Source organism: Hemitrygon akajei, chromosome 22, assembly GCF_048418815.1.
Source record: "Hemitrygon akajei chromosome 22, sHemAka1.3, whole genome shotgun sequence".
NCBI lineage: Eukaryota > Metazoa > Chordata > Chondrichthyes > Myliobatiformes > Dasyatidae > Hemitrygon > Hemitrygon akajei.
In genome coordinates, this window is record NC_133145.1 from 62,887,621 (window position 1) to 62,912,817 (window position 25,197).

General features: G+C 46.8%; 1 protein-coding gene across 6 annotated transcripts in view; it reads right to left on the reverse strand.

Annotated features, from left to right (window-relative positions):
- stxbp4 (syntaxin binding protein 4) overlaps positions 1 to 25,197 on the reverse strand; it is a 150,260-nt gene that overhangs the window by 15,592 nt on the left and 109,471 nt on the right. For 5 of the 6 annotated variants that reach the window (XM_073026474.1, XM_073026475.1, XM_073026473.1 and 2 more), the window contains 2 exons: positions 23,366 to 23,514; positions 364 to 421 (listed from right to left, as the gene is read on the reverse strand). In XM_073026474.1, the coding sequence (XP_072882575.1) occupies positions 364 to 421; positions 23,366 to 23,514 (207 nt within the window). The remainder of the gene's footprint in view (positions 1 to 363; positions 422 to 23,365; positions 23,515 to 25,197) is intronic. The other variant, XM_073026477.1, reaches the window with a different exon arrangement.

Genomic DNA, 25,197 nt, shown 5'->3' on the forward strand with positions numbered 1-25,197 from the left:
CTCAAAGACCGAAATGCAATCCACATTCCTACCGTCCTCTAAGTGAAGAAGCACCTCTCAGGTTCGGGTTGAGGCTCAAGCTTATTGTTATCTGACTGCTCATTTACACAACCAAACGAAACAACGTTCCTCCTTACCACGGTGCACCCCCCAGACCTCTCTGGTGGCAGGGTATTCGTCAGTCATCAAATTTTCAGATGACACCAGGATTGGGGGTGTAGTGGACAGTGAAGAGGACTATCAAAGCTTGCAGTGGGATCTGGACCAGCTGGAAAAATGGCAGGTGGAATTTAATGCAGACAAGTGAGAGGTGTCGCTCTTCGGGAGGACAAGCCAGGAGTGCACATTCCCTGATGTACTTACTTGATAAAATACTTGATCCCGTCTGCTGTGTAAGCTTCTTCCCATCCGTAGGGTAGACCTGCACACAGAGTAGCATGAGTTCAGAGACGGAACCAGCAACCCCATCAAAGGGAGCCCACTCTGATCTCTATGGACTTGTTCAGATCACAGAACACATCTCTCCAGTCCACTGCCTAACAGCTCTAGTGCAGGAGGGGAACAGCTGATGTATACACACGTGGGGATGGAGAAAAAGGAGAGGGAGGGGTGTATTGTGCTCTAGGTTTTCTCTGTTGGAGGAGCAGCACCTCATTTTCCATTTGGATAGCCTCTAACTTGACAGCATTAAGCTCGATTTCTCCAGCTTCGGTTAATTCACACCCCCCCCCCCACCGCTTTCTTCTGACTTCCCCCTCACCCGGTCTCACCAGCTTGTACTCCTTCCCCTCCCCCACCTGCCACTTCCTATCCAGTCCTGATGAAGGGTCTCGGCCTGAAACATCGACTGTTTATTCCTCTCCATAGATGCTGACTGACCTGCTGAGTTTCTCCAGCATCTTGTGTGTGCTGCACATCTATGAGACGCCTGTGGGATGTGGTGTGGGGGGGGGGGGGGGGGAAGGGAGCTGGGGGACCCGGATGAAACCTGCACAGTCACAGGGGAAGTGGGCAGACGAGACCCTCTCCACCTCTGATCCTCCCATGAGAATTGGCTCATGGACGTCCACAGCAGAGTTTTCTGCGCTGCAGGGTGAAGGACCACAGTCACCGAGTAACTGGTGGGCATGAAGAGGGTATGGGTACAAGTGTTCTCAGCAGCTCAGGTTGACAATGACAGAGGCTGATGGCGACACCATTCGCAATATTCACAGCATTGGAAGGAAACGTCAGCAGCTGCAGGAAGCCCCAGGCAATGAAACTCTGCAGCCATGGTTGGCAGAGAGCGAGGAGGAGTGACAGCCCCATGCTGCCAGCCCCTTCAGCATCAAATTTATCATCACTGGCGAATGCTGTTTTGTATAACAGTACAGTGCAAGACTTTAAAATACTGTAAACTGCAATAATATAACATACAGTATATACTCTAAAAATAAATATTTTATTATATACTATCCTGCTATAAATTTCAAGAATATATAGGAATCTGGTTAATTGGGACATATCAGGACCTGTACATACTAACCCAATTAAGTGCTGCCCCAATTAGCTGAAGTTTCATAGAAAGAGTTAAAAAGGTATAAAAAAAAAGTCAAACAACCACTTAACGGAGTAACAAATTAAGTATTTAAATGAACTTTAGAACAAAGTTAGTACACTACCAACACCGCTAAATCTGTGATTTATTCCTAATAGTTATGGACAGAGGAGTCCGCTGCCCTGTTCTTTTCATTGACTGTCCATGCTGTCCTGCATTCTGTTTTCCTTTTGATCTCCTTACTGTTGCTGAAACCTAATGAGGATTGAAAGGCCTGGATAGGGTGGGTGTGGAGAAGATATTTCCAACAGTGGGTGAGTCTGGGAGCAGAGGGCACAGCCTCCAAATACGTAGAAAGATGTTCCTTTAGAGCAGAGATGAGGAATTTCTTTAGCCAGAGAGTGCTGAATCTGTGGAGGCCAAGTATTTATGTTTATTTAAGGCAGAGGCTGATAGATTCTTGATTGGTCGGGGCATGAAAGGATACAGGGAGAAGGCAGGACATTGGGGCTGAGAGGGAAAATGGACCAACCATGATAAAATGGTGGAGCAGACCCGATGGGCAAAACGGCCTAGTTCTGCTGCTACATCTCCTGGTCTTATGTTCAGCAGCCGTGACAAGAGTCTTTGACCAGAATGGCTTGGACCCAAATGCTGGAGTGTCCGAGGCAAGGATCGGGACACAGTCTCAAAAATCACCAGCAGGCTTACGATTGAGCACCAAACTTCAGTTCAGGTGTTCCTTAAACGTTCAGTCCTTGGCGTCCAAAACATGATCGCCAGTTCGTGGGACAGCCCTGAATCTTTAAAGGAGCTGCACCAGCTACCCATACTCCAGGGAGTGAGAGTGTCTCAACATCAGAAGCTGGCATGGATGGGTGCGTGTCATAACAGGACCAAATGCCCTACGGCCGACTCCTGACGGCCCTGGCTACTCGGAGAGACGGTGATTGGCGTCGTGGATAAGAGTTGGATCCAAGATGTCTCTTTCAGGCTCCCAGCACCTCTCCTCGAGTCTGAATCCCTCCCAGTCCATGGGATATTGCCGAGCACCTCGAGCAATACGCGAGTCAAAACTTCCTCTCGCAGTGAAAACCCATTCCCCATCAACAAACCTGGATGGTGACGAGGCTGATGGTGGTGAGGCTAATGGGCTGGTGTACACATGGTTTAACTTGGAACCATGGAAAAGATTGATCTTGAGGGTCTTGGGGAGCTGCAAGGTGTGAGCCACCGGGTTTACTTTCCTGAGATTCCTGAAGGGTGCTAATTTCCTGGACACCACTTGGAGAGGCAAATCCTGAGTCAACAGCCAGACCTGTTGCCCACGCTGAAAAACTAGTCCTTGTCTTCCCTTGCAGCCTTTTAGGTAGAAGCTAACAAAATCTCCCTCGCCCCAGTCCATCTGTTCTTGTAGTGTCAGATGAGATTTGCAGCCGATTGCCTCCTGCTCAGGGAAGTGTGGTGGAGAATACCCAAACTGGCATTCGAAAGCAGACATCCCATGTGCCAAATGTGTTGTGGGCCACCCCTGCCCACATCAAATGGCTGCTCCACTCGTTTGGTCTTTCAGAGGCCAGGCATTTGAGGGGGGGGGTTCCATATCTTGGTTCACCCGCTCCATCTGATGTTGAACTGCGGGTGAATCCCAGAGGAAAGACTTGCTGTTGCCCCAAACAGTTTGCAAAATGCCTCCAGAAACATGATGCAAATTGCGTATCATAATCCAGTACAATATCCACCAGAAACCCGTGGATCCTGACGGCCTGCTGCAGGACTATCTTCCCTGTCTCTGCCACAGATGGACGTCTGTCCAAGGCGAGGAACTTTCAGGCCTTCGAAAGAAACGATCCACGATTACCGTGGTAACAGTCTTCCCCGTGGAAGGAGGAAGATCTGTGACAAAGTCCATGGAGATGTGTCCAGAACAGGCAGAGAGTGAAGGAGCCCTGAGCTCCTTGTTCCAGGCGCAGACTTCGCATGCCAGTACGTATGGACAGAGCTCCCTCACCATTCCAGGCCACCAGTATCTTCTCTGAGTGAAGCCGAGGATCCTGGCAATATCCTCGATGCATGTCCTCACTGAAGAACCCGAGACCCCATGGGACAAGGGACGAACAGCGACCTGGAAGTTCATTCTGAGGAATCTCCCCTTGTACCTGAGCCGTGCCCATCCCCCAATGAATAGGCACTATCAGCTTGGCTTAGGGAAAAATGGTGGTAGGCTGCTTTCTTCGTTAGGGTTTCTCTAACTGACACGACATCTGGCTTCTTAGATCCCGGTCGACAGGTCAGGATGGAATGAAAATGGTTAACAAAGAGAGAGCACCTGGCCTGCCTGGAATTCAGTCTCTTGACCTCCTGGTTCTTATGGTCTGTCCATATGATAAAAGGGTTGTTGGCCCCCTTGAGCCAGTGACGCCTCTCCTTTGGAGCCAACTTGACTGCGAACAGCTCTCTCTTCCTAATGTCGTACTTCAGTTCTGCCGGGGATAGTTGCCTGCAAAAGAATGCACACGGGCGCAGTTTATTGTCCAAAGGTGCCTGCTGAGACAACAACACAGCCACTCCGACGTCCAGGCATCCACCTCCACGATGAAGGGACGGGTTGGGTGTGACCAAAATGTTGTGAATCGCTGTTTGAGCTCTGCAAAAGCAGCTTCCGCCTTGAATTGAACTGACTTTATTTCTTACATCCTTCACATACATGAGCAGTAAAAATCTTTACGTTACGTCTCCATCTAAATGTGCAATCATAGTAATTTATAGCAAATAGAACAGTCAATGTAACATAGAAAAGCCCAGATCACTAACGAAACCTTTGTGTGCTGGTTCTAAAACCTCTCCATTCTGGTTGTGTGGAATTCTGATTTGATAGAGCTGTGGAGGGTGCCTCTACCCACAGCACAGACAGCTTCCTTTTAATATTCGAGGCGGAATTCCAGGAACTGCAGAGGAAGGCATTATTTTTGGAATAATCTGGATGCATTTTTAAAGTTAAAAATAGTTACAAGGAACTCGTCAAAAATCAAAGGTGCAAAGTGAGTTGGCAGTCCTCGTGCAGGATTCCCTAAAGGTGAACTCACAGACTGAGTCGTTAATAAAGAAGGCAAATGCAATGTAAGCATTCATTTTGAGAGGACTGGAATATAAAAACAAGGATGTATTGCTGAGGCTTTATAAGGCACTGATGTATTATAAACTGCTTGGGCCCCTTATCTAGGAAAAGGTGTGCTGGCATGGGTGGGGGCCCAGAGGAGGTTCACGAGAATGATCCCAGAAATGAAAGGGTAACCTATGAGGTGTTTGATAGCTCTAGGCCTGTACCCACTGGTATTTAAAAGAATGACGAGTATCTCATTGAAACCTTTTGAATATTGAAAGGTCTGGATAGAGTGGATGTGGAGAGGATGTTTCCTATAGTGAGGGAGTCTTGGACCAGAGGGCACAGCCTCAGAATTGAGGGAAATCCATTTAGAACAGAGATGATGAAAAATGCCTTCAGCCAGAGAGTGGTGAATCTATGGAATTCATTGCCACAGACAACTGTGCAGGCCAAGTCATTGGGTATATTTAAGGGAGAGGTTGATAGGTTCTTGATTAGCAAGATTAGTTCTTGATTATGGTCAGGGTGTCAAAGGTTACAGGAATAAAGGGGTTGAGAGAGAAAATAAATCAACTGTGATGGAATAATGGGCAGATTCATAGAAACATAGAACATAGAAAACCTATGCCACAATACAGGCCCTTCGGCCCACAAAGCTGTGCTGAACATGGCCTTACCTTAGAAATTACGTAGGGTTACACATAGCCCTCTATTTTTCTAAGCTCCATGTACCTGTCCAGGAGTCTCTTAAAACACCCTATCCCATCCGCCTCCACCACTGTTGCCGGCAGCCCATTCCACACACTCACCACTCTCTGCGTAAAATCTTACCCTGACATCTCCTCTGTACCTACTTCCAAGCACCTTAAAACACCCCCAACCTTTGTGTCATCAGCAAATTTACTAACCCATCCCTCCACTTCTTCATCCAGGTCATTTATAAAAATCAGGAAGAGCAGGGGTCCCAGGACAGATCTCTGAGGCACACCACTGGTGACCAACCTCCATGCAGAATATGACCCATCTACAACCACCCAGTGGGCAAGCCAGTTCTGGATTCACAAAGCAATGTCCCCTTGGATCCCATGCCTCCTTACTTTCTCAATAAGCCCTGCATGGGGTACCTTGTCAAATGCCTTGCTGAAATCCATATACACTACATCCACTGCTCTTCCTTCATCAATGTGTTTAGTCACATCCTCAAAAAATTCAATCAGGCACATAAGGCACAAACTGCCTTTCACAAAGCCATGCTGACTATTCCTAATCATATTATGCCTCTCCAAATGTTCATGAGTACTGGCCTCTCAGGATTTTCTCCATCAATTTACCAACCACTGAAGTAAGACTGACTGGTCTATAATTTCCTGGGCTATCTCTACTCCCTTTCTTGAATAAGGGAAATAACATCCCCAACACTTCAATCCTCCGGAACCTCTCCTGTCGCCATTGATGATGCAAACATCATCGCCAGAGGCTCAGCAATCCCCTCTCTCGCCTCCCACAGTAGCCTGGGGTACATCTCGTCTGGTCCTAGTGACTTATCTAACTTGATGCTTTCCAAAAGCTCCTGCAATCCTTTCTTAATATCTGCATGCTCAAGCTTTTCAGTCCGCTGTAAGTCATCCCTACAATTGCCAAGATCCTTTTCCATAGTGAATACTGAAGCAAAGTACTCATTAAGTACCTCTGCTATCTCCTTCGGTTCCATACACACTTTTTCACTGTCATACTTGATTGGTCCTATTCTCTCATGTCTTATCCTCTTGCTCTTCACATAATTCCTTAATCCTGCCTGCCAAGGCCTTCTCATGGCCCTTTCTGGCTCTCCTAATTTCTTTCTTAAGCTCCTTCCTGCTAGCCTTATAATCTTCTAGATCTCTGTCATTACCTAGTTTTTTAACCTTTCGTAAGCTCTTCTTTCCTTCTTGACTAGAGTTACAACAGCCTTTGTACACCACAGTTCCTGGACCCTACCATCCATTCCCTATCTCATTGGAACGTACCTATGCAGAACTCTACGCAAATATCCCCTGAACATTTCTTCTGTACATTTCCCTGAGAACATCTGTTCCCAATTTATGCTTCCAAGTTCCTGCCTGACGGCCTCGCATCTCCCCTTACTCCAATTAAACGCTTTCCTAACTTGTCTGTTCCTATCTCTCTTCAATGCTATGGTAAAGGAGATAGAATTGTGATCACTATCTCCAAAATGCTCTCCCATTGAGAGACCTGACACCTGACCAGGTTCATTTCCCAATACCAGATCAAGTACAGCCTCTCCTCTTGTAGGCTTATCTACAAATTGTGTCAAGAAACCTTGAACACATCTAACAAACTCCACCCCATCTAAACCCCTCGCTCTAGGGACATGTCAATCGATACTTGGGAAATTAAAATCTCCCACCGCGACAACCCTGTTATTATTACACATTTCCAGAATATGTCTCCCTATCCGCTGCTCGATGTCCCTGTTACTATTGGGTGGTCTATAAAAAACAACCAGTAGAGTTATTGACCCCTTCCTGTTCCTAACTTTCACCCACAAAGACTCTGTACACAATCCCTCCATGTCTTCCTCCTTTTCTGCAGCTGTGACAATATATCTGATCAGCAGTGCCATGCCCCCACCTCTTTTGTCTCCTTCCCTGTCCTTTCTGAAACATCTAAAGCCTCGCACTTGAAGTAACCATTCCTGCTCCTGAGCCATCCAAGTCTCTGTAATGGCCAAACATCATAGCTCCAAGTACTGATCCATGCTCTAAGCTCATCTACTTAGTTCATAGTACTCCTTGCATTAAAATAGACACATCTCAAACTATTGGTCTGAGCACGTCCCTTCTTTATCACCTGCCTATCCTCCCTCTCGCACTGTCTCTAAGCTTTCTCTATTTGTTAGCCAACCACCTCTTCCTCCGTCTCTTCAGTTTGGTTCCCACCCCCCAACAATTCAGTTTAAACTCTCCCCAACAGCCTTAGCAAACCTCCCTGCCAGGATATTGGTCCCCCTCAGATTCAAGCGCAACCCCGCCCTTTTTGTACAGGTCATACCTGCCCCAAAAGAGGTCCCAATGATCCTGAAATCTGAATCCCTACCCCCTGCTCCAAACCCTCAGCCACACATTTATCCACCACCTCACTCTATTCCTACACTCACTGTCACATGGCACAGGCAGTAATCCCAAGATGACTACCTTTGTGGTCCTGCTTCTCAACTTCCTTCCTAACTCCCTGTAGTCTGTTTTCAGGACCTCCTCCCTTTCCCTGCCTGTGTCATTGGTACCAATATGTACCACAACCTCTGGCTGTTCTCCCTCCCATTTGATATCATGGACGCGATCAGAAACATCCCGGACCCTGGCACCTGGGAGGGAGGCAAACTACCATCTGTGCTTCTTTCCTGCATCCTATAGCTCCTCTCTACCACCTCCTCACTTTCCCTGACCAGACGAACGTCAGTGAGCTGCGTCTCCAGTTCCCTAATGTGGTCCCTAAGGAGCTGCAGCTCAATGCACCTGGCTTCAAGACTTCCCACATCTGACACTGAGCACAGAACACCTGCCTCACACACATATATAACCATATAACAATTACAGCACAGAAACAGGACATCCCGGCCCTTCTAGTCCGTGCCGAACGCTTACTCTCACCTAGTCCCACCAACCTGCACTCAGCCCATAACCTTCCATTCCTTTCCTGTCCATATACCTATCCAATTTTGCTTTAAATGACAATTTCAAACCTGCCTATACCACTTCTACTGGAAGCTCGTTCCACACAGCTACCCCTCTCTGAGTAAAGAAATTCCCCCTCGTGTTACCCCTAAACTTTTGCCCCCTAACTCTCAACTCATGTCCTCTTGTTTGACTCTCCCCTACTCTCAATGGAAAAAGCCTATCCACGTCAACTCTATCTATCCCCCTCATAATTTTAAACTCCTCTATCAAGTCCCCCCTCAACCTTCTACACTCCAAAGAATAAAGACCTAACTTGTTCAACCTTTCTCTGTAACTTAGGTGCTGAAACCCAGGTAACATTCTAGTAAATCTCCTCTGTACTCTCTCTATTTTGTTGACATCTTTCCTATAATTCGGTGACCAGAACTGTACACAGTACTCCAAATTTGGCGTCACCAATGCCTTGTACAATTTTAACATTACATCCCAACTCCTATACCCAATGCTCTGATTTATAAAGGCCAGCATACCAAAAGCTTTCTTCACCACCCTATCCACATGAGATTCCACCTCCAGGGAACTATGCACCATTATTCCCAGATCACTCTGTTCTACTGCATTCTTCAATGCCCTACCATTTATCATGTATGTCCTATTTGGATTATTCCTACCAAAATGTAGCACCTCACACTTATCAGCATTAAACTCCATCTGCCATCTTTCAGCCCACTCTTCTAACTGGCCTAAATCTCTCTGCAAGCTTTGAAAACCTACTTCATTATCCACAACACCACCTACCTTAGTATCATCTGCATACTTACTAATCCAATTTACCACCCCATCACCCAGATCATTAATGTATATGACAAACAACATTGGACCCAGTACAGACCCCTGAGGCACACCACTAGTCACCGGCCTCCAACCTGACAGTTATCCACCACTACTCTCTGGCATCTCCCATCCAACCACTGTTGAATCCATTTTACTACTTCAATATTAACACCTAACGATTGAACCTTCCTAATTAACCTTCCGTGCGGAACCTTGTCAAAGGCCTTACTGAAGTCCACATAGGCAACATCCACTGCTTTACCCTCGTCAACTTTCCTAGTAACCTCTTCAAAAAATTCAACAAGATTTGTCAAACATGACCTTCCATGCACAAATCCATGTTGACTGTTCCTAATCAGACCCTGTCTATCCAGATAGTTATATATACCATCTCTAAGATTACTTTCCATTAATTTACCCACCACTGACTTCAAAATTACAGGCCTATAATGGCTAAGTTTACTCTTAGAACCCTTTTTAAACAATGGACATACTTCCTGTCTGTATTCTACACAGGCAACCTACCTCACTTCAGCCCGTTATTGCCAAAGACCCATTGAGCCAAAGCCTTCTTACTCTGTCTCCCTCTATTTCAAAACCCGCTCTATAAAGCTGTCTCCTTTTAAACTCTTCTTGCTGTTCTCACTGGCTGATGTCCACGTGCTTGCACAGTTGCGCCCCGATCAAACCGCTGAAGAAATAAGATTTGATGGGCGGAATTACCTAATTCAGCTCCTATGTCTTATGGTTTAATTGGGAATTGTCCGGGACAATGGAATAACTTCTTGGCTTTAAAACAGCTAGGTGGTGAGGTGGAGATACCTCTCAAACAAAGGAAGTTTAAGTCGCTCCTTCCCCCCACTAACCTGCAGGTCACCCTTGGGCAAGGTGTAGCACCTGCTTAGCCCCCACCCCTACATGAAACAATGGGAGCAGGTGATGGATGGTCGAATGAGCAGCTGGTGCATAGCACAAGTCCAGGTTACGTGACCACTGATGCCAGGCAGACAATCTCTGAAGAGTTTTGATAATGGCTGGGGTCACCCGTCTTGTAAAGACATTGCCCAGAAGAAAAATTTGCCAAGAACAATTACGGTCGTGGAAAGAGTACGATCGCTCACGTCACACGACATGGCACATAATGATGATGATTTAAAACCAAGTTAAGAAAATACTACTTGCAGTATCAAAATGTGAATAGTGTCATTAATGTCTTGGCCACAATGGCATTAAAAAATTCTTTTGATCCTTTAAATTTATTATCAGAGTGCATACATGTCACCTCATACAACCCTGAGATTCTTTATCTGCGGGCATACTCAGCAAATCTATAGAACAGTAGCTGTAAACAGGATCAATGGACAGCAAACTGCAAATATAAATAAATAGCAATAACTAACGAGAGCATGAAATAACAAGAAAAAGAGTCCTTAAAGTGATACCATCGGTTGTGGGAACACCAGAAATAGAATGAATGTAATTATCCCCTTTATGTTCAGGAGCCTGATGGTTGATGGGTAGTAACTGTTCTTGAACCTGGAAGTGCGAGTCCTGAGGCTCTTGTACCTTCTACCTGATGGCAGCAGTGAGAAAAGAGCATGGCCTGGGTGGTGAGGATCTTTGATGATGTTTTCTGCTTTTCCACTGTAACATTTCATGTAAATGTGCTCAATGGTGGGAAGGATTTACTTGGCCGAATTTTCCGCTCAAACACCTCGGTGTTCCCATACCAGGCCACACTGAGCCAGTCAGTACACTTTCCACCACACATCTATAAAGCTTGCCAAGGTTCTTGATGACATGCTGAGTCTCTGCAGACTCCTGAGGAAGTAGAGGTGCTGTCGTGCTTTCTTTGCAATTATATTTATATGATGTGTCCTGGACAAGTCCTCTGAGATAGTGACACCCAGGAATTTAAAGTTACTGCCCCTCTCTACCTCTAATCCTGGATCACAGATCTCTGGATTCTCTCTCCTGAGGCCTACAATCAGTTCCCTGATCTTGTTGACATTGAGTGAGAGGTTGTTGTTATTACACTACTCAGCAGAGTTTTCAGTCTTCCTCCTGTATGCTGATTCACCACCACCTTTGACACGGCCCACCATAGTGGTGTCATCAATTCACTTGTATATGGCATTTGAGCTGTACTTAGCTACGCAGTCATAGGTGTAAAATGAGTAGAGCAGGGGGCTGAGCACACAGACCTGTGGTACACCAGTGCTGATGGAGATTGTGGAGGAGATGCTCTTGCCAATCCGAACTGACTGGGGTTTGCAAGAGAGGAAACCCAGGATCCAACTGCACAAAGGGGTAATGAGGGCTGTTTTGGAGTTAACTCACTATTTTTGAGGGGATGTTGGTATTAAGTGCTGAGCTGTAATCGATAAAGAGCATCCTGATGTTTGCATCTTTGCTGTCCAGATGTTCCAGGGTTGAGTGAAGAGCCAATGAGATGGCATCTGCTGTGGACCTGTTCCAGTAGGCAAATTGGAGCAGATCCAAGTTGCCACTCAGACAGGAGCTGATGTGCTTCAACACCAGCCTGTCAAAACACTTCATCACTGTGGATGTAAGTGCCACTGGTGATAGCCATTGAGGTGGGTTACCATGTTCTTCTTGGGCACCGGTATGACTGAAGCCTGTTTGAAGCAGGTTGGTACCACACACTGCTGGAGCGAGAGGTTGAAGATATCTGTGAACACACCAGCCAGTTGGTTGGCACAGGTCTTCAGTACTCAGCCAGGTACTCCATCCTGGCTTTCCTTAGATTTACTCTCTTAAAGGCAGCCCGTGCATCAACTTCAGATACTGAGACCAAAGGAGACATGGGGAGTGTGCGATGGTTCCTCCCTGTTCTGGTGCTCAAAGTGAGCGGAGAAGGCGTTGAGCTCATCTGGAGATGACGCTCTACTGTTCCCTATGTCGCAAGATTTTACTTTGTAGGAGGTTATGGCATTCAAACCCCTCCACAGCTGTCGAGCATCCTTCATTGATTCCAGTCTGGTCCAGAATCTCCACTTCACCTGTGAGCTGGCTTTCCAGAGATCATACCTGCACCTCTTGTAGCATTCTCGATCTCCAGACTGGAATCCCTATTGCTCATTGACTACAGTTCTGTCTTCAACACTATACTGTGCGGCATAGTAGCACAGCAGTTACTGCAATTGCTTTACAGCGCCAGCAATCACTGATCGGGGTTCGAATCCCATCGCTATCTGTAAGGAGTCTATACGTTGTCCCCATAAGCACGTGGGTTTCCTCCCGTAGTCCAAAGGGCCAGGATTATTAAGTTGTGGGCGTGCTATGTCAGTGCCAGAAGCATGGTGGCAAATGCAGGCTGCCTCTGCATAATCCTTGTGGATTTGATTTGACATGGACGACACATTTCACCGTGTGTTTCGATGAACAGGTGACAAATGATATCAATCTTTATCATTCCAAGCGAACTCATTACCAAAGCCTGAACTCAGGGAGGCTACACCTCCCTCTGCAACGGGATCCTAAATGTCCTGACCAACTGAGCACAGTCAGTCAGGAGAGCCAGCAACACCTTTGGCAGTGCTCCACGGGTTGTAGCCTCAGCCTCCTACTCTACTCCCTGCACACTGATCGCCATGTGGCCAGAGGAAGGGCCGGTGCACACCCTCCTGTCCACACCAATGGTGTTCAGGTTGAGAGCTTCAAGTGCTAGGAGTGAATATCGTCAGCAGCCTGTCCTAGACAACCACGAAGACGTCACAGTCAAGAAAGCACACTGACTCCTCTACTTCCTCAGGAGGCTAAAGAAATTCGGTATGTCCCCGTCAACCCTTAGCATCCTCTCTCTGGATACATCATGGCTCTGGCCGAGACTACAAGAAACTGCAGAGCGTCGTGGACACAGCTCAGCACATTACAGAAACAAACCACCCTTTCATGGACTCTGTGTATACTTCTTGCTGCCTCAGTAAAGCAGCCAGCATAATCAAACAGAACACCAACCCTGGACATCGTCTCTTCTTTCCTCTCCCATCAGGCAGAAGGTACAAAACTCTGGAAGTACACACCGCCAGGCTCAAGGACAGCTTCTACCCTGCTGTTATAAGACTACGAATGGCTCCCTAGTACAAGATGGACTTTTGACCTCACTATCTACCTAGTTCTGGTCTTGCTTCTTACTGTCTACCTGCGCTGCTCACACTGATAGTAATTCACTGAGACTGAATCACGGCCCAACAGAATGAGGCACGAGGCGAGTGAAGTTGCCGACAGCGTGATGACCGTGTACAAGACAGTGAACGTACTGACAAGTGTATTACTGTACTGCCGTGTTAGCAGCATGGTAGAGCAGCGTAACTCCTTACAGTGCCAGCAATCAGGGTTCAATTCCCCCATTCTCAGTAGGGAGTTATTTTCTTCCTTTGACCACGTGGGTTTCCTCCGGGTGCTCCAGTTCCCTCACACATTCCAAAGGCATAGGGGTTAGTGAGTTGTGGGCATGGTGCTGGACGCATGGTGACAATTGCGGGCTGCCCCCAGCACATCGTTGGACAGAGTTGGTCGTTAACGCAAATGATGCATTTCACTGTTTGTTTCGATGTAACACATAGAGCTAATAAAGACTGGCGCAGATGGCCACAGTAATTACACAGCTCCTGGTACAAGCTGTCTAAATGACCTTGGAAAAACCTGCCAACAGCATGTAGTTGTTTCCCTAACCTTTTGGTGCATTGTTACGCTTCACCCCCAGCCAGCTCTCTGCTGGAGACAATCTACTCCACAAGCCAAACAGGCAAGAGATCAATCCACACTCTCTCCAGTGTAGAACCAAGGTCACCCCAATCTCAGTTACTGAGCAGGCAACACCAATGTACATGCACACTTGGCGCCTGCTCTCGACTCCTTCACTGAAGCAGATAAAGGAATGAGCTGCCCAACATCTGCCATGCAAAGATCCACTGCTAACCTGCACAGTCCTGTCCTCTGACAACAAAGGTTCAGAGGGACAAAAGATTAGCATAGCAGTTAGCGTTAGGCATTACTGTGCTTGGTGTAAGATTGGGGTTCAACTCTCTCCACCATCTGTATGTTCTCCGTGAATGTGTGGGTTTCCTTCCACATTGCAAAGACGTACAGGTCAGGGTTACTAAGTTGAGGGCATGCTACGTTAGTGCTGGAAGCGTGGCGACACTTGCACGCTGCACTGTGTTTCACAACGCATTTCACTGTATGTTTTGATGTAAGTGATAAGGAAATCTGAATCTCAAGCAGACGTGTGTGGCAGAGAGGAATGGGAGTGAGGGCTGAGGACGGATCAACTGTTCTCACAGCCAAGGTCATTCAGAGGTACCGAGAACAGCTCGGGAGTCATCCAGCTAAGGATTCAGCCCTGTATACCTGTGGCCCCATCTCCAATCTAGAGTTTCATTTACAGCTCTCTCAGTAACCAGCAGGCAGCATATCCATATAGGCAAATAGATTGCTGCGATTATTAAACAGGAAAGAGTAATTATGCAAACAAACCCCAGAGATTGAAGCAAGAAAGGTTTGATTTTAATTAAAGCAAAAACCCATTTGATTTAGAATCAGATTTATTGCATGTACATTGAAAAACGGTGAAATGTTCTGTGTGGGTTAACAATCAATATAACCTGTGAATGTGTTTCCACACATTCCAGTGCCAGTATAGCATGTCGACAACGTACTAACCCTAACCTGTACGTCCTGGAATGTGGGAGGAAGCGGAGAATGTACAAACTCCCTACAGACAGCAGTAGGAAGCTAACACCAATTGCTGGCACGGTTATGCGTTACATTAACCGTGACGCTACTGTGTCAGACATATGCAGAGAGGAAACCTGTTACCTTTGAGGATAGTATCCTTCGTCAGAAGTGGGATAAAGAGAAGGCAGGTTAATTTTTAGCAGCAGAGAGGCTGGGGGAGGGATGGATAGGATGAAGGGAGAGTGGGGTGAGTGCAATGTTGCCCTGGGGATTAGCTGGCATTGGAGTAACCCGGTTAACAGATTACTGAGGGCGGTTCAGTTCACTGCTCCTCGATGTTTACTCAGCTCTGCGCTGAACTGACTGAGGCTGTCGGCTGCTCCGGGCTCCGTGTCTCTGGCCTCACTTCTGTGCTGAATGCTTTTTGCTTATTTTTATTGTTGCACCATTTGCTTTTTGTTCCACCTCTGTACATTGGATGTTTGACGGTCATTTTTTATGGGTTCTTTTGATCTTTTTGGTTTATGGCTTACGGTAAGGAGACAAATCTAAAGGTTGTATGATGGATACATACTTTGATAATAAATATACTTAGAACTTATACAGAGTTTGAGGGTACATTGGTGCCAGAAATCTCCGAGGCTAAAAAGCACCCAAGCTCTGCACCTCTGCTATTGTAGTAACTCAAAGGGCAATGGTGCATGTGTAATGAAAGGACCTGCTGACGATCCATCTAAGGTGGGGCCATGGGCTTTCACGCCCCCTTACGCTGGCAGTGCCTGAGATTTCCACAGTTGCTCAGTCACTGGGCAGAAATTGTTAACAGTGCCCTCAGCAAATGTCTGAGATAAGCTTTGGACCTCATCTCTAAACCTTCATTAAGACGTGAGCATTTTCCCTGCAGCAGAAGACCCATTTTAGTGACAATGCTGCTGAGGTTCTCATTTGGAGCTGACCCCTCCACTCTGAGTCAACCTTCCCCCTTGTACACGGCTGATTTATCATCCTTCTCCTCCCTTCTCCCCATAACATTTGATGCCCTTATTGATTAAGTACCTAATAAAGGATGTGCTGGCATTGGAGAGAGTCGAGGACGTTCATGAGAATGATTCCAGGAATAGAAGGGTTAACACACAAGGAGCATTTGATGACTCTGGGCCTGTACACTCTGGAGTTTAGAAGAATGAAGGGGAATCTCAGTGAAACATATCGAATATTGAAAGGCTTCAATAGAATGGAAGTGGAGAGGGTATTTCCAATAGTGGGAGAGTCCAGAACCAGAGGACACAAACATAGAATAGAGGGATGTACTTTTAGAACAGAGAAGAGGAGGAATTTCTTTAGCCAGAGGGTAGTGAATTGGTGGAATTCATTGCCACAGATAGCTGTGTCTGTAGCAAGTCATTGTTTTTTTTTTAAAAAGCAGAGGTTGATAGTCAGGGGGTCAGAAGTTACAGGGAGAAGACAGGAGAATGGGGTTCAGGGGGATAATAAATCAGTCATGATAGAATAGCAGATCAGACTCAGTGGGGTGAATGGCCCAATCTCTTTTGGTCTCCAGATCATCAGGTGGATCCAGTACAGAACCATTGTTTTTGGGATAGGAATCATATTAACTGGAAGAAAAGATAAGTTAATGCTGCTGTATTCCAAGTATTGTCGGATGTCTGGTGGAGCTGAATGGCTTTGTGCCAGACACCGACAGGGAACAGACATCTGAGCAGTCACCTCGGGTTGGGTCTCCTCACCCAGGGAGCGGGGCCAGAACACAGACATTAAACCCAGAGGTGTTTGTAACCCAAGCAAGCTAACAGCCCTTTATCAGTAGTCTGCCATGAAGGCTTAATGGTATGGAAACAGGTCCGTACTGACAAAGATTCCCATCTGAGATCCATTTGTCAGTGTTTGGCACAGGGAAGTGGATCCCTCTAACCTTTCCTATCCCTGTACCTGCCCGAGTATCTTTTAAATGTTGTGAATGCAACCTAACCCTAAACCATATAACAACCTTAAGGATGTTATAGCCGGGGGTAGTAATGGGGACAAGCTTCCACTACTTATTAAATGCCCCCAATGGTGTGTGTCTCAAATAGCCTCTGACAACCGAGTCCAGCTCCTGGCCTTCACGTGTGGCTTAGCTACTAGGCCCAGCAGAACTGTTTCTACTGACAGGAGAAGGGGCAAAGGCGGGTTACTGGTGCCTTTAAACCAGTTGCTTTCTGCAAAACGGGCTTGTCAGCTCGGCTAGAAGGAAAACTCTGATCTCAAACGGCTGCTGCTTCATGGCTACACCCACATGTGGGGCAGGCTTCGGGAGTAAACCGAGGAAAAATCCAGAGCTGAGTCCCTACGGCAATCACTGATGTCAAACTGTATCGGTCTCTGCTGTTCTTTTGGATTCATCAGCTGCTTGGAGGGGGGAGCCTGGGACATTGGCAACAGCCTGCTCTCCATATCGTACTGCCCAGGCTTGCAGACCACAGACAGCTGGGAAGTAACGTCCATGGTTGACCCTGACCAACACATCCACCTCAACCACTTCCATATATTGGCCGAGGTTCCAGGTAAATTCCACCCCAGTTCATTTTAAACCCATTTCCTCAAATCCTTCCGCCCATATGAAGGTTTGACTCGAAATGTTGACAATCCATTTTCCTCACCCACTGAGTTTCTCCATATATTGGCCACTCTCTGGGTGAAAAAATTGCCCAAGGTTCCAGGTAAATTTCACCCCAGTTCATTTTAAACCCACTTTCTCAAATCCTTCTGCCCATATGAAAGTCTGACTCGAAATGCTGACAGTCCATTTTCCTCACCCACTGAGTTTCTCCAGCAGTTTGTTTCTTTGCTTCAGATTCCAGCATCCGCCATCTCCTCTCTACAAAGGACGGCCCTGCGTGTCTCATCTCAATTTCAATACAAAGGAAGGCCGGTGGTAATTCTCCACTGTTGTATTGATGCCAGAACACATCCTTATCTGATTTACAGCCTTTACTGAGCGTCCATGATTCAGAATCAGAATGAGGTTTTATCACAGACATATGAGATGGTGGGGTGGAGATACATTTCCACCCAAGGAAGTGAAGGACTCTCCTCCCCTCTGTGAGCTTTCAGGTCACCCTGCTTAGTTCCCGATCAGGGCTATGTGAAGCCACGGGAGATGGTGATAGATGGTCATATGAGCGGTTGGTGCATATCACAAGTCCTGGTAATGGTGACCACTGATGCCAGGCAGACAATCTCTGAAGAGTATTGATAATGGCTGGAGTCACCCGTCTTGTAAAGACACTGCCCAGAAGGCAACGGCAAACCACTTCTGTGGGAACATTTGCCAAGAACAATCACAGTCATGAGACCAGGATCGCCCACATCATACAACATGGCACATAACAAATGAACGTTCAGGGTTAAACAGTGAGCTGCTGGATGGTGTGGCTCACAGGTCTGGAAGGGCTGGTTCCACGTTCTATCTCCAAAATAAAATAATGAAGTATCTCTGGGGGATGGTGTGCTCCATTCCACATCGTCTTTGTGGTACAGATTTTGTTCTATTGGTTTGGATTGAAATAGAAACCTGGATTCCAGAATGAAAAGTAGGCGACTCGGTCAGCCATCCACCTTGGTACTAAAGTAACAATACTAATAATTGTGAGAATTTGACATGAAGCACGTTCATTTTGAATGTCTTCTGGGGTCATCCATCTTGTAAAGACATTGCCCAGAAGAAGGCAATGGCAAACCACTTCTGAGGAAAAATTTGCCGGGAACAATCATGCTCAAAGACTATGATCACCCATGTTATACGCCACGGCACATGATGGTGACGATGCTGTAAAATTTGTTGTTTTGCAGCAGCAGTACAGTGCAAGACACAAAAATAAACTATATGATTGAATAAAATTATATTAAAGATACTGCAAAAACAGAGCAAAATAGTGAATGTGTGTTCATGGACCATTCATGACTCTGATGGTGGAGAGGTAGAAGCTGTTCCTCAGACAGTGAGGGTGGGTGCTGCGCTTCTTTCCCGAGTCTGACTCGTCATACAGACAATGGACGAGCTGTACAGGTATTCTCTGGGCACTGCAGTTCCCTCTCACATTCCAAAGACCTAATAGTTGTGGGCATGCCATTTTGGCACCGGAAACATGACAATAATTGGCGGGCTGCCCTAGCACATCCTCGGTGGGGTTGGTTGTTGAGGCAAATGATGTACTTCACTGTATATTTCAATGTGCATGTAACAATAAAGCCAATCTTTAATCATTTTTTCTGATGGTAGTAATGAGAAGGTGACTGAATCACCTTGGCCACCATGCCTCTGCACATCTACTCTATCCTGGATATTCATCCTCTGCCTCCTGAGTTTGTTTCGAATCACGGGAACAGTCTTTTGACAGGGGTTCATGAAAGACCAAGCACTAGGTCTCAGAGACAATTCCAGCCAGCTCACAAGGCTCATTTAAGAGTCTGACCTCAGTTATGATTACAAGATGTTACTGCTGATGCTGGCACAGTGCAGAGTGCTGGTATCTAGTGTGTACAACCTCCGCAGTGTGGAACCGTGACACTGGTCCACAGTTAACGAGGCACATACAGCACAACCTTCCCAGATCTCAGATTTATTTATCACACGTACATTGAAACATACTGTGCAGTGTCGTTTGCACTAACAACTAACACACTGAAGGATGTGCTGGGGGCAGCCCACAAGTGTTGACACACATTCAAAGTAGCATGCCCACAATGTTCAGCAGACACAAATAGTAACAACAGCAGCAAAACAAGCCCCTTTCCACACACACACACACACACACACACGCACGCACGCGCGCACGCTGAGGGTGGGCTGCTTCCAGGCCTCTGGTCTGTGGCCCCAGACTCTCACTCACAGATAACAGACCCCGAACGTCCAGTCCCTGGTCCAGACTCTCAGACGTCGAGACTCTGACCTTTCCCAGGGGAAGGACAGAACTACTCAAACTAAAACTTGTGAGTCTACCACAATGATAAATGGGGTGTAGAGAATTTGGGCCGGGTGGGATGTGGAGGGAAATGATGGGGGAGTAATGGATATTCCAATATGGAGCCATTCCACCATTGGGCACACCTACACGGGGCGCAGTGCAGGAAGGCAGTATCCATCATCAGGGACCCCCACCACCCAGCCCAGCCTCCCGTCTCACTGCTGCCATCAAGGAGGAGCTACAGGAGCATCAGGACTCTCACCACCAGGTTCAGGAACAGTTATTACCCCTCAACCATCAGGACTCACACCACCAGGTTTAGGAACAGTTATTACCCCTCAACCATCAGGCTCTTGAACCAGAGGGGATACCTCACTCAATTTCACTCACTTTCAAGGACTCTTCATCCCATGGTCTCAATATTTGTTTATTTATTATCTGCATATTGGCTATTTGTTCCTCCTGTTGGGTGCGGTCTTTCGTTGATTCTATTGTTTCCTGTGTATGCCTGCAAGAAAATGAATCTCCGGGTTGTATATGGTGACATGCATGTACTTTGAACTTTAGAGGGAGGGTTAAAGGGCAGTTGCTGTCCTTTAAAGAGCAAAGAGCAGCAGGTAGTTACTGACCAACAGGCTGGAGTATCTCTCACTCTGAACATAGCCGGACACAGCAGCACAGTCTTCGAGGAACTCCACAGCTACAGACTTCCTACATGAGAAACAGCTACTTACCCCGATTCTCTGCTTTGTGTCCTAAAGCTAACAGCATCATGGAGAGATTGAGCACGGAAAGAGGACTATTGGCCCACCACTCTCCCACAGACTCTGTCGTTGGGGACCATTCACAATGGCCAATTTTTGGGATGCGTGTGGAAACTCGAACACCCCCTGATTTTTAAAATCCATAATAAAAAGATATATAGTGATCATCTTTACTGCCAAGTGAAGGCCATAAGATATAGGAGCAGAATTAGGCCATTTGGCCCATTGAGTCTGCTCCACCATTTCATCATGGCTGATCCAATTTTCCTCTCAGCCCTAATCTCCTGCCTTCTCCCCGAATCCCTTTGTGCCCTGACCAGTCAAGAATCTATCAACCTTTGCCTTAAATGTACCCAATACTAGGCTTCTACAACAGCCTGTAGCAACAAGTTCCACAGCTGCACCACTCTGGCTAAAGAAATTCCTCCTCATCTCCATTCTAAATGGATGTCCCTCTATCTGAGGCTGTGTCCTCTGGTCCTAGACTCCCCCACCATAGGAAATGTCCACTCCGCATCCATTCCTTCGAGGCCTTCAACACCTGAAGCAGCAGATGATAGATCTTTACAACCCAAGAGTGGAGAGAGGTTTCCCAGAAAACGTCTCACGCCAGCCTGGCGCTAGCTATTGGTTGCGAGAACTCGTGACGTTGAATGAAACATTTTGAAATCCTCACAGACCTGGTGTACACATCAGCATTTGAATAGTAAACAGTTACAATAACAATACCACTTAGAAACAAAGCAATTCTTTCAACTGTCTTTTTAAAAGTTTAATATTAATTTTGGAACAGGTTTAGTAAAGTGCTTCCTTTATTTCCATCTGTCTCTGTCATACTTTCATAATGCTTAGACATAAATAAGCAACAGGACTCACCCTTTTTCCTTAAAAATAGTCTATAATTGTTACTAATTCATTAGTAGGTGACGCAGAACACGGGAGCAGCGGCCTTTCAGATCTGGTGCTACTTTAATTTAGTATCTTAGTTTTTAATTTAGTTCTTTAATTTAATTTTAAGGCACAATTAGGGTTTAGGGCAAAGGAAAACTATCTACCAACTATCTACCATCGCCAGATACTGCTACCATACAGAGATCGCCCAAAAACAAACCTTCAGGAAAATCTGCTGGTTAGATTGCGCGACCTCAGCTTGCTGAGGGAATCGGGCCTGCAGTCCTCGGAGTCGCCTGATGCTGGTGGCCGGAGCTGGGGACGTTGTACGTGTGCAAGGAAGTGGAAGCGAAGCGAGCGGGCAGGAGACCGTGCCAGGAAAAAAGTAAGCCCTAGTCGGCTGGTTCTCCCGTCCATTCTGCTCTCCAATGTTTGCTTGCTGAGGGAATCGGGCCTGCAGTCCTCGGAGTGCCTGATGCCGGTGGCCGGAGGTGGGGATGGCGTAAGCGGTGTGCGAGGAAGTGGAAGCGAGGCGAGCGGGCAGGAGTCCGTGCCAGGAAAAAAGCAAGCCCTAGCTGGCCGGCTCTCCCGTTCACTCTGCTCTCCAATGGACAATAAATTGGACTACATCTGTGGCAACGAAATTCTCGGCGGGAGTACAGAAACGGACAGAATCCCGGACGCCACCATTCAGCTGTTTATTTATGTAACAGATTTTCCCCCAAGCCATCGGACTACCAACCTACTGCCTTCTGCTGTGCCTATTGCCTTGTTTATTATTTATTGTAATGCCTGCACTGTTATGTGTACTTTATGCAGTCCTGGGTAGGTCTGTAGTCTAGTGTAGTTTTTGTGTTGGTAGTTCAGTGTAGTTTTTGTATTGTTCATGTAGCACCATGGTCCTGAAAAACATTGTCTCATTTTTACTGTGTGCTGTACCAGCAGTTATGGTCGAAATGACAATAAAAAGTGACTTGACTTGACTTGATTAATCAATGATAATCTTTTCAAAATTACAAAGGCTCGGGGGAAGAGATTCTTTTTCAGAAGATTACCGCCATCTTGGGCACATGTTCTGAAAAAAGTTCTAACTGCTTTGTCTTTGGACCACGGTGGGGCAGGGGAGAGAACAGGAACACCCGGAGAAAACCCGCACATTCAGGGGGAGAACGTACAAACTCTTTACAGCAGTCGGCAGAATTGAACTCCAAACTTCGACACCCTGAGCCGCAATGACCTCCCACTAACTCCTATGGCCCAAATGGACCATTCGGAAATCTAATGGCAGAGAAGAAGCTGTTCCTAAAATGTTGAGTGTGTGCCTTCAGGCTCCTGTATCACCTCTCTGGTCATAGTAACGAGAAGAGGGACAGTGGGGATCCTTGGAGACAGCTGCTTCCTTTTTGAGGCATCACCTTTTGGAGATGTTCGCGATGCTGGGCAGGCTGGCGCCCGTGATGATGCGGGCTGAGTTTACAACTTCCTGCAGCTTTTCCCGATCCTGTACATTGGCGCCTCCGTACCAGACGGTGATGCAGCCAGTCAGAATGTTTTTTTACGGCTATTCCGTGGAGAGTATTCCGACTCTCACGCATCCAGTGATTGAATGTGCATTCACACGTGTACAAACGATTTCTTTTGAAACAGACAATTTTAGAGGCTTTGGCTGAGTCAGCTCTGAACCTCTGCTTTCCAACAGACGCAGCCTTCCCCTTTCTGACGTGTGCAATCTTTCTTTCTATACTCAGGCACAATAAGAAATGAAATATTTATGCCTATGCTATATTTATGGCTCCTAGCTATGGACTGCTCTCATTAGTGCCAACTGAATCCAGCACTGTAACACCGAGCTGGATCTGAGCAATAATTGCTGATGTTGTACTTACAGTCGGTCTCAACGATGGAGCGGACTGATTTGGCCAGCTCCTTGGCATCGGCTGAAAGTGAAGTCAGCGTTCCGGGACCACCGTGGCCAAACCGAGAGAGGACATTCTGAGCGGTCGGTGGACCCGAAAATCTTCTGCTACCAATCCCACTGATCACACCAAGGAGAAGAGAAAGGGACCCGATGTTAATTTCCGAGCTTTGACTGAACTCCCACTCCCCCACCCCCACCCCCCCCCCAACTTGTATCCCAAGGAAAAGTACAACTGGACAGACGAAACATTTTATCAAACAAAGAGGCGAGATGGGGTGGAGACTCGGACTCTGAGCTAAAACGCTGGCTTGGCCTCATCTGGTGCAGGGTTATAGCATGGAAACAGCCCTTCAGCCCATCGAGTCAGTGCTGACCATTTACACTACTCTGACATTACTCCCATTCCTTTTAAGGACCAGAATCAACTTTATTCTCCACGTACATTTACGTGCATTTGGAACTTGCTGCTGTATGTTGGCACAACATTCAGTGGTTGCCAGGGTAACGTAGCGGTTAGCGCGACGCTTTTACAGTTCGGACTGTTCCAGAGTTCAGAGTTCAATTCCAGCACCGCTCGGTAAGGAGTCTTCCCCCATGCTCCTCCCACAGTCCAGGTAGGTTAACTGGGAAGTGTAAACTGTCCTGTGATTAGGTTAGGGTTAATTGGGCTTGCTGGAAGGGCCCCCTCCGTGCTGTATTACATAATAAAAATAGGTAAATATATAATTAAATCAAAAAACGACATTCAATTATAACAAACAAATAAAATATAAAGAGTACAGAAGAATTCAATTTTCCCCTATTCCCACCAGCTCACCTATACACAAGGCCAATTAACCCAGCGGTCTTTGCCAGCTCTGGAACGCGGGAGGGAACCGGAGCACCCGGGGAAACCCCGCGGTCACAGGGAAATCGTGTGAGCACTACACACCAACAAGAGGCCGGGACCAAATGCAGGCGTGCGGTGCCGAGAGGCAGGGACTCTACCGTGTGCTTGGCTCTGTCTGCACCCTATAGTGTAAGAGGGCTTTCGGTGGAGAGGGAGTCACCAAAATAAATATGGGGATGAGGGATTGTAGATACGTGAATAGACTTTGGACACTTGGAGCAGAGATGGTTATGCAAGGATCTAGATATATAGATCAGTACAGTACAGGCCCTTCGGCCCACAATGTTGTGCTGACTTTTTAACGTACTCTAAGAATAATCTAACCCTTCCCGCCTCACAGCCCTCCGTATTTTTTTGATCATCCATGTGCCTATCTAAGAGTCTCTAAAATATCTGCTTCTGCCACCACCTCTGGCAATGCGTCCTACTACTCTGTGTAAAGAAAGTGGCAGAAAAGGCAGGGGACCGGGGTTGAGAGGGATATTATGCCAGCCACGATTGAATGGCAGGGCAGACTCAATGGGGCAAACGGCTTAATTTTGTTTTATGGATTGTTAGGGATGGGTGGAGATAGATAAAGATCAAAGAATTGAAAGCTGTGGAGAACCAGCACAGAAAAGGCCAACCATGATAGTCAGGACAGGATTGAAGGGCGAGTGGCCTACTCCTTCTCCTCTTTTCTTCTGTGTGACTTGATGGCCCAAATGGCCTCTTTCTGTCCAAGAACCATTCCAGCTTGGTACACTGTGGCTAGTGTAACACTGTGAGTGAGAGAGTGTGAGTGTGAGAGAGAGAGTGAGAGTGAGAGAGAGTGTGAGAGAGAGTGAGAGAGAGAGAGAGTGTGAGAGAGAGTGAGAGAGAGTGTGAGAGAGTGTGAGTGAGAGAGAGTGAGAGAGAGTGAGAGAACCATT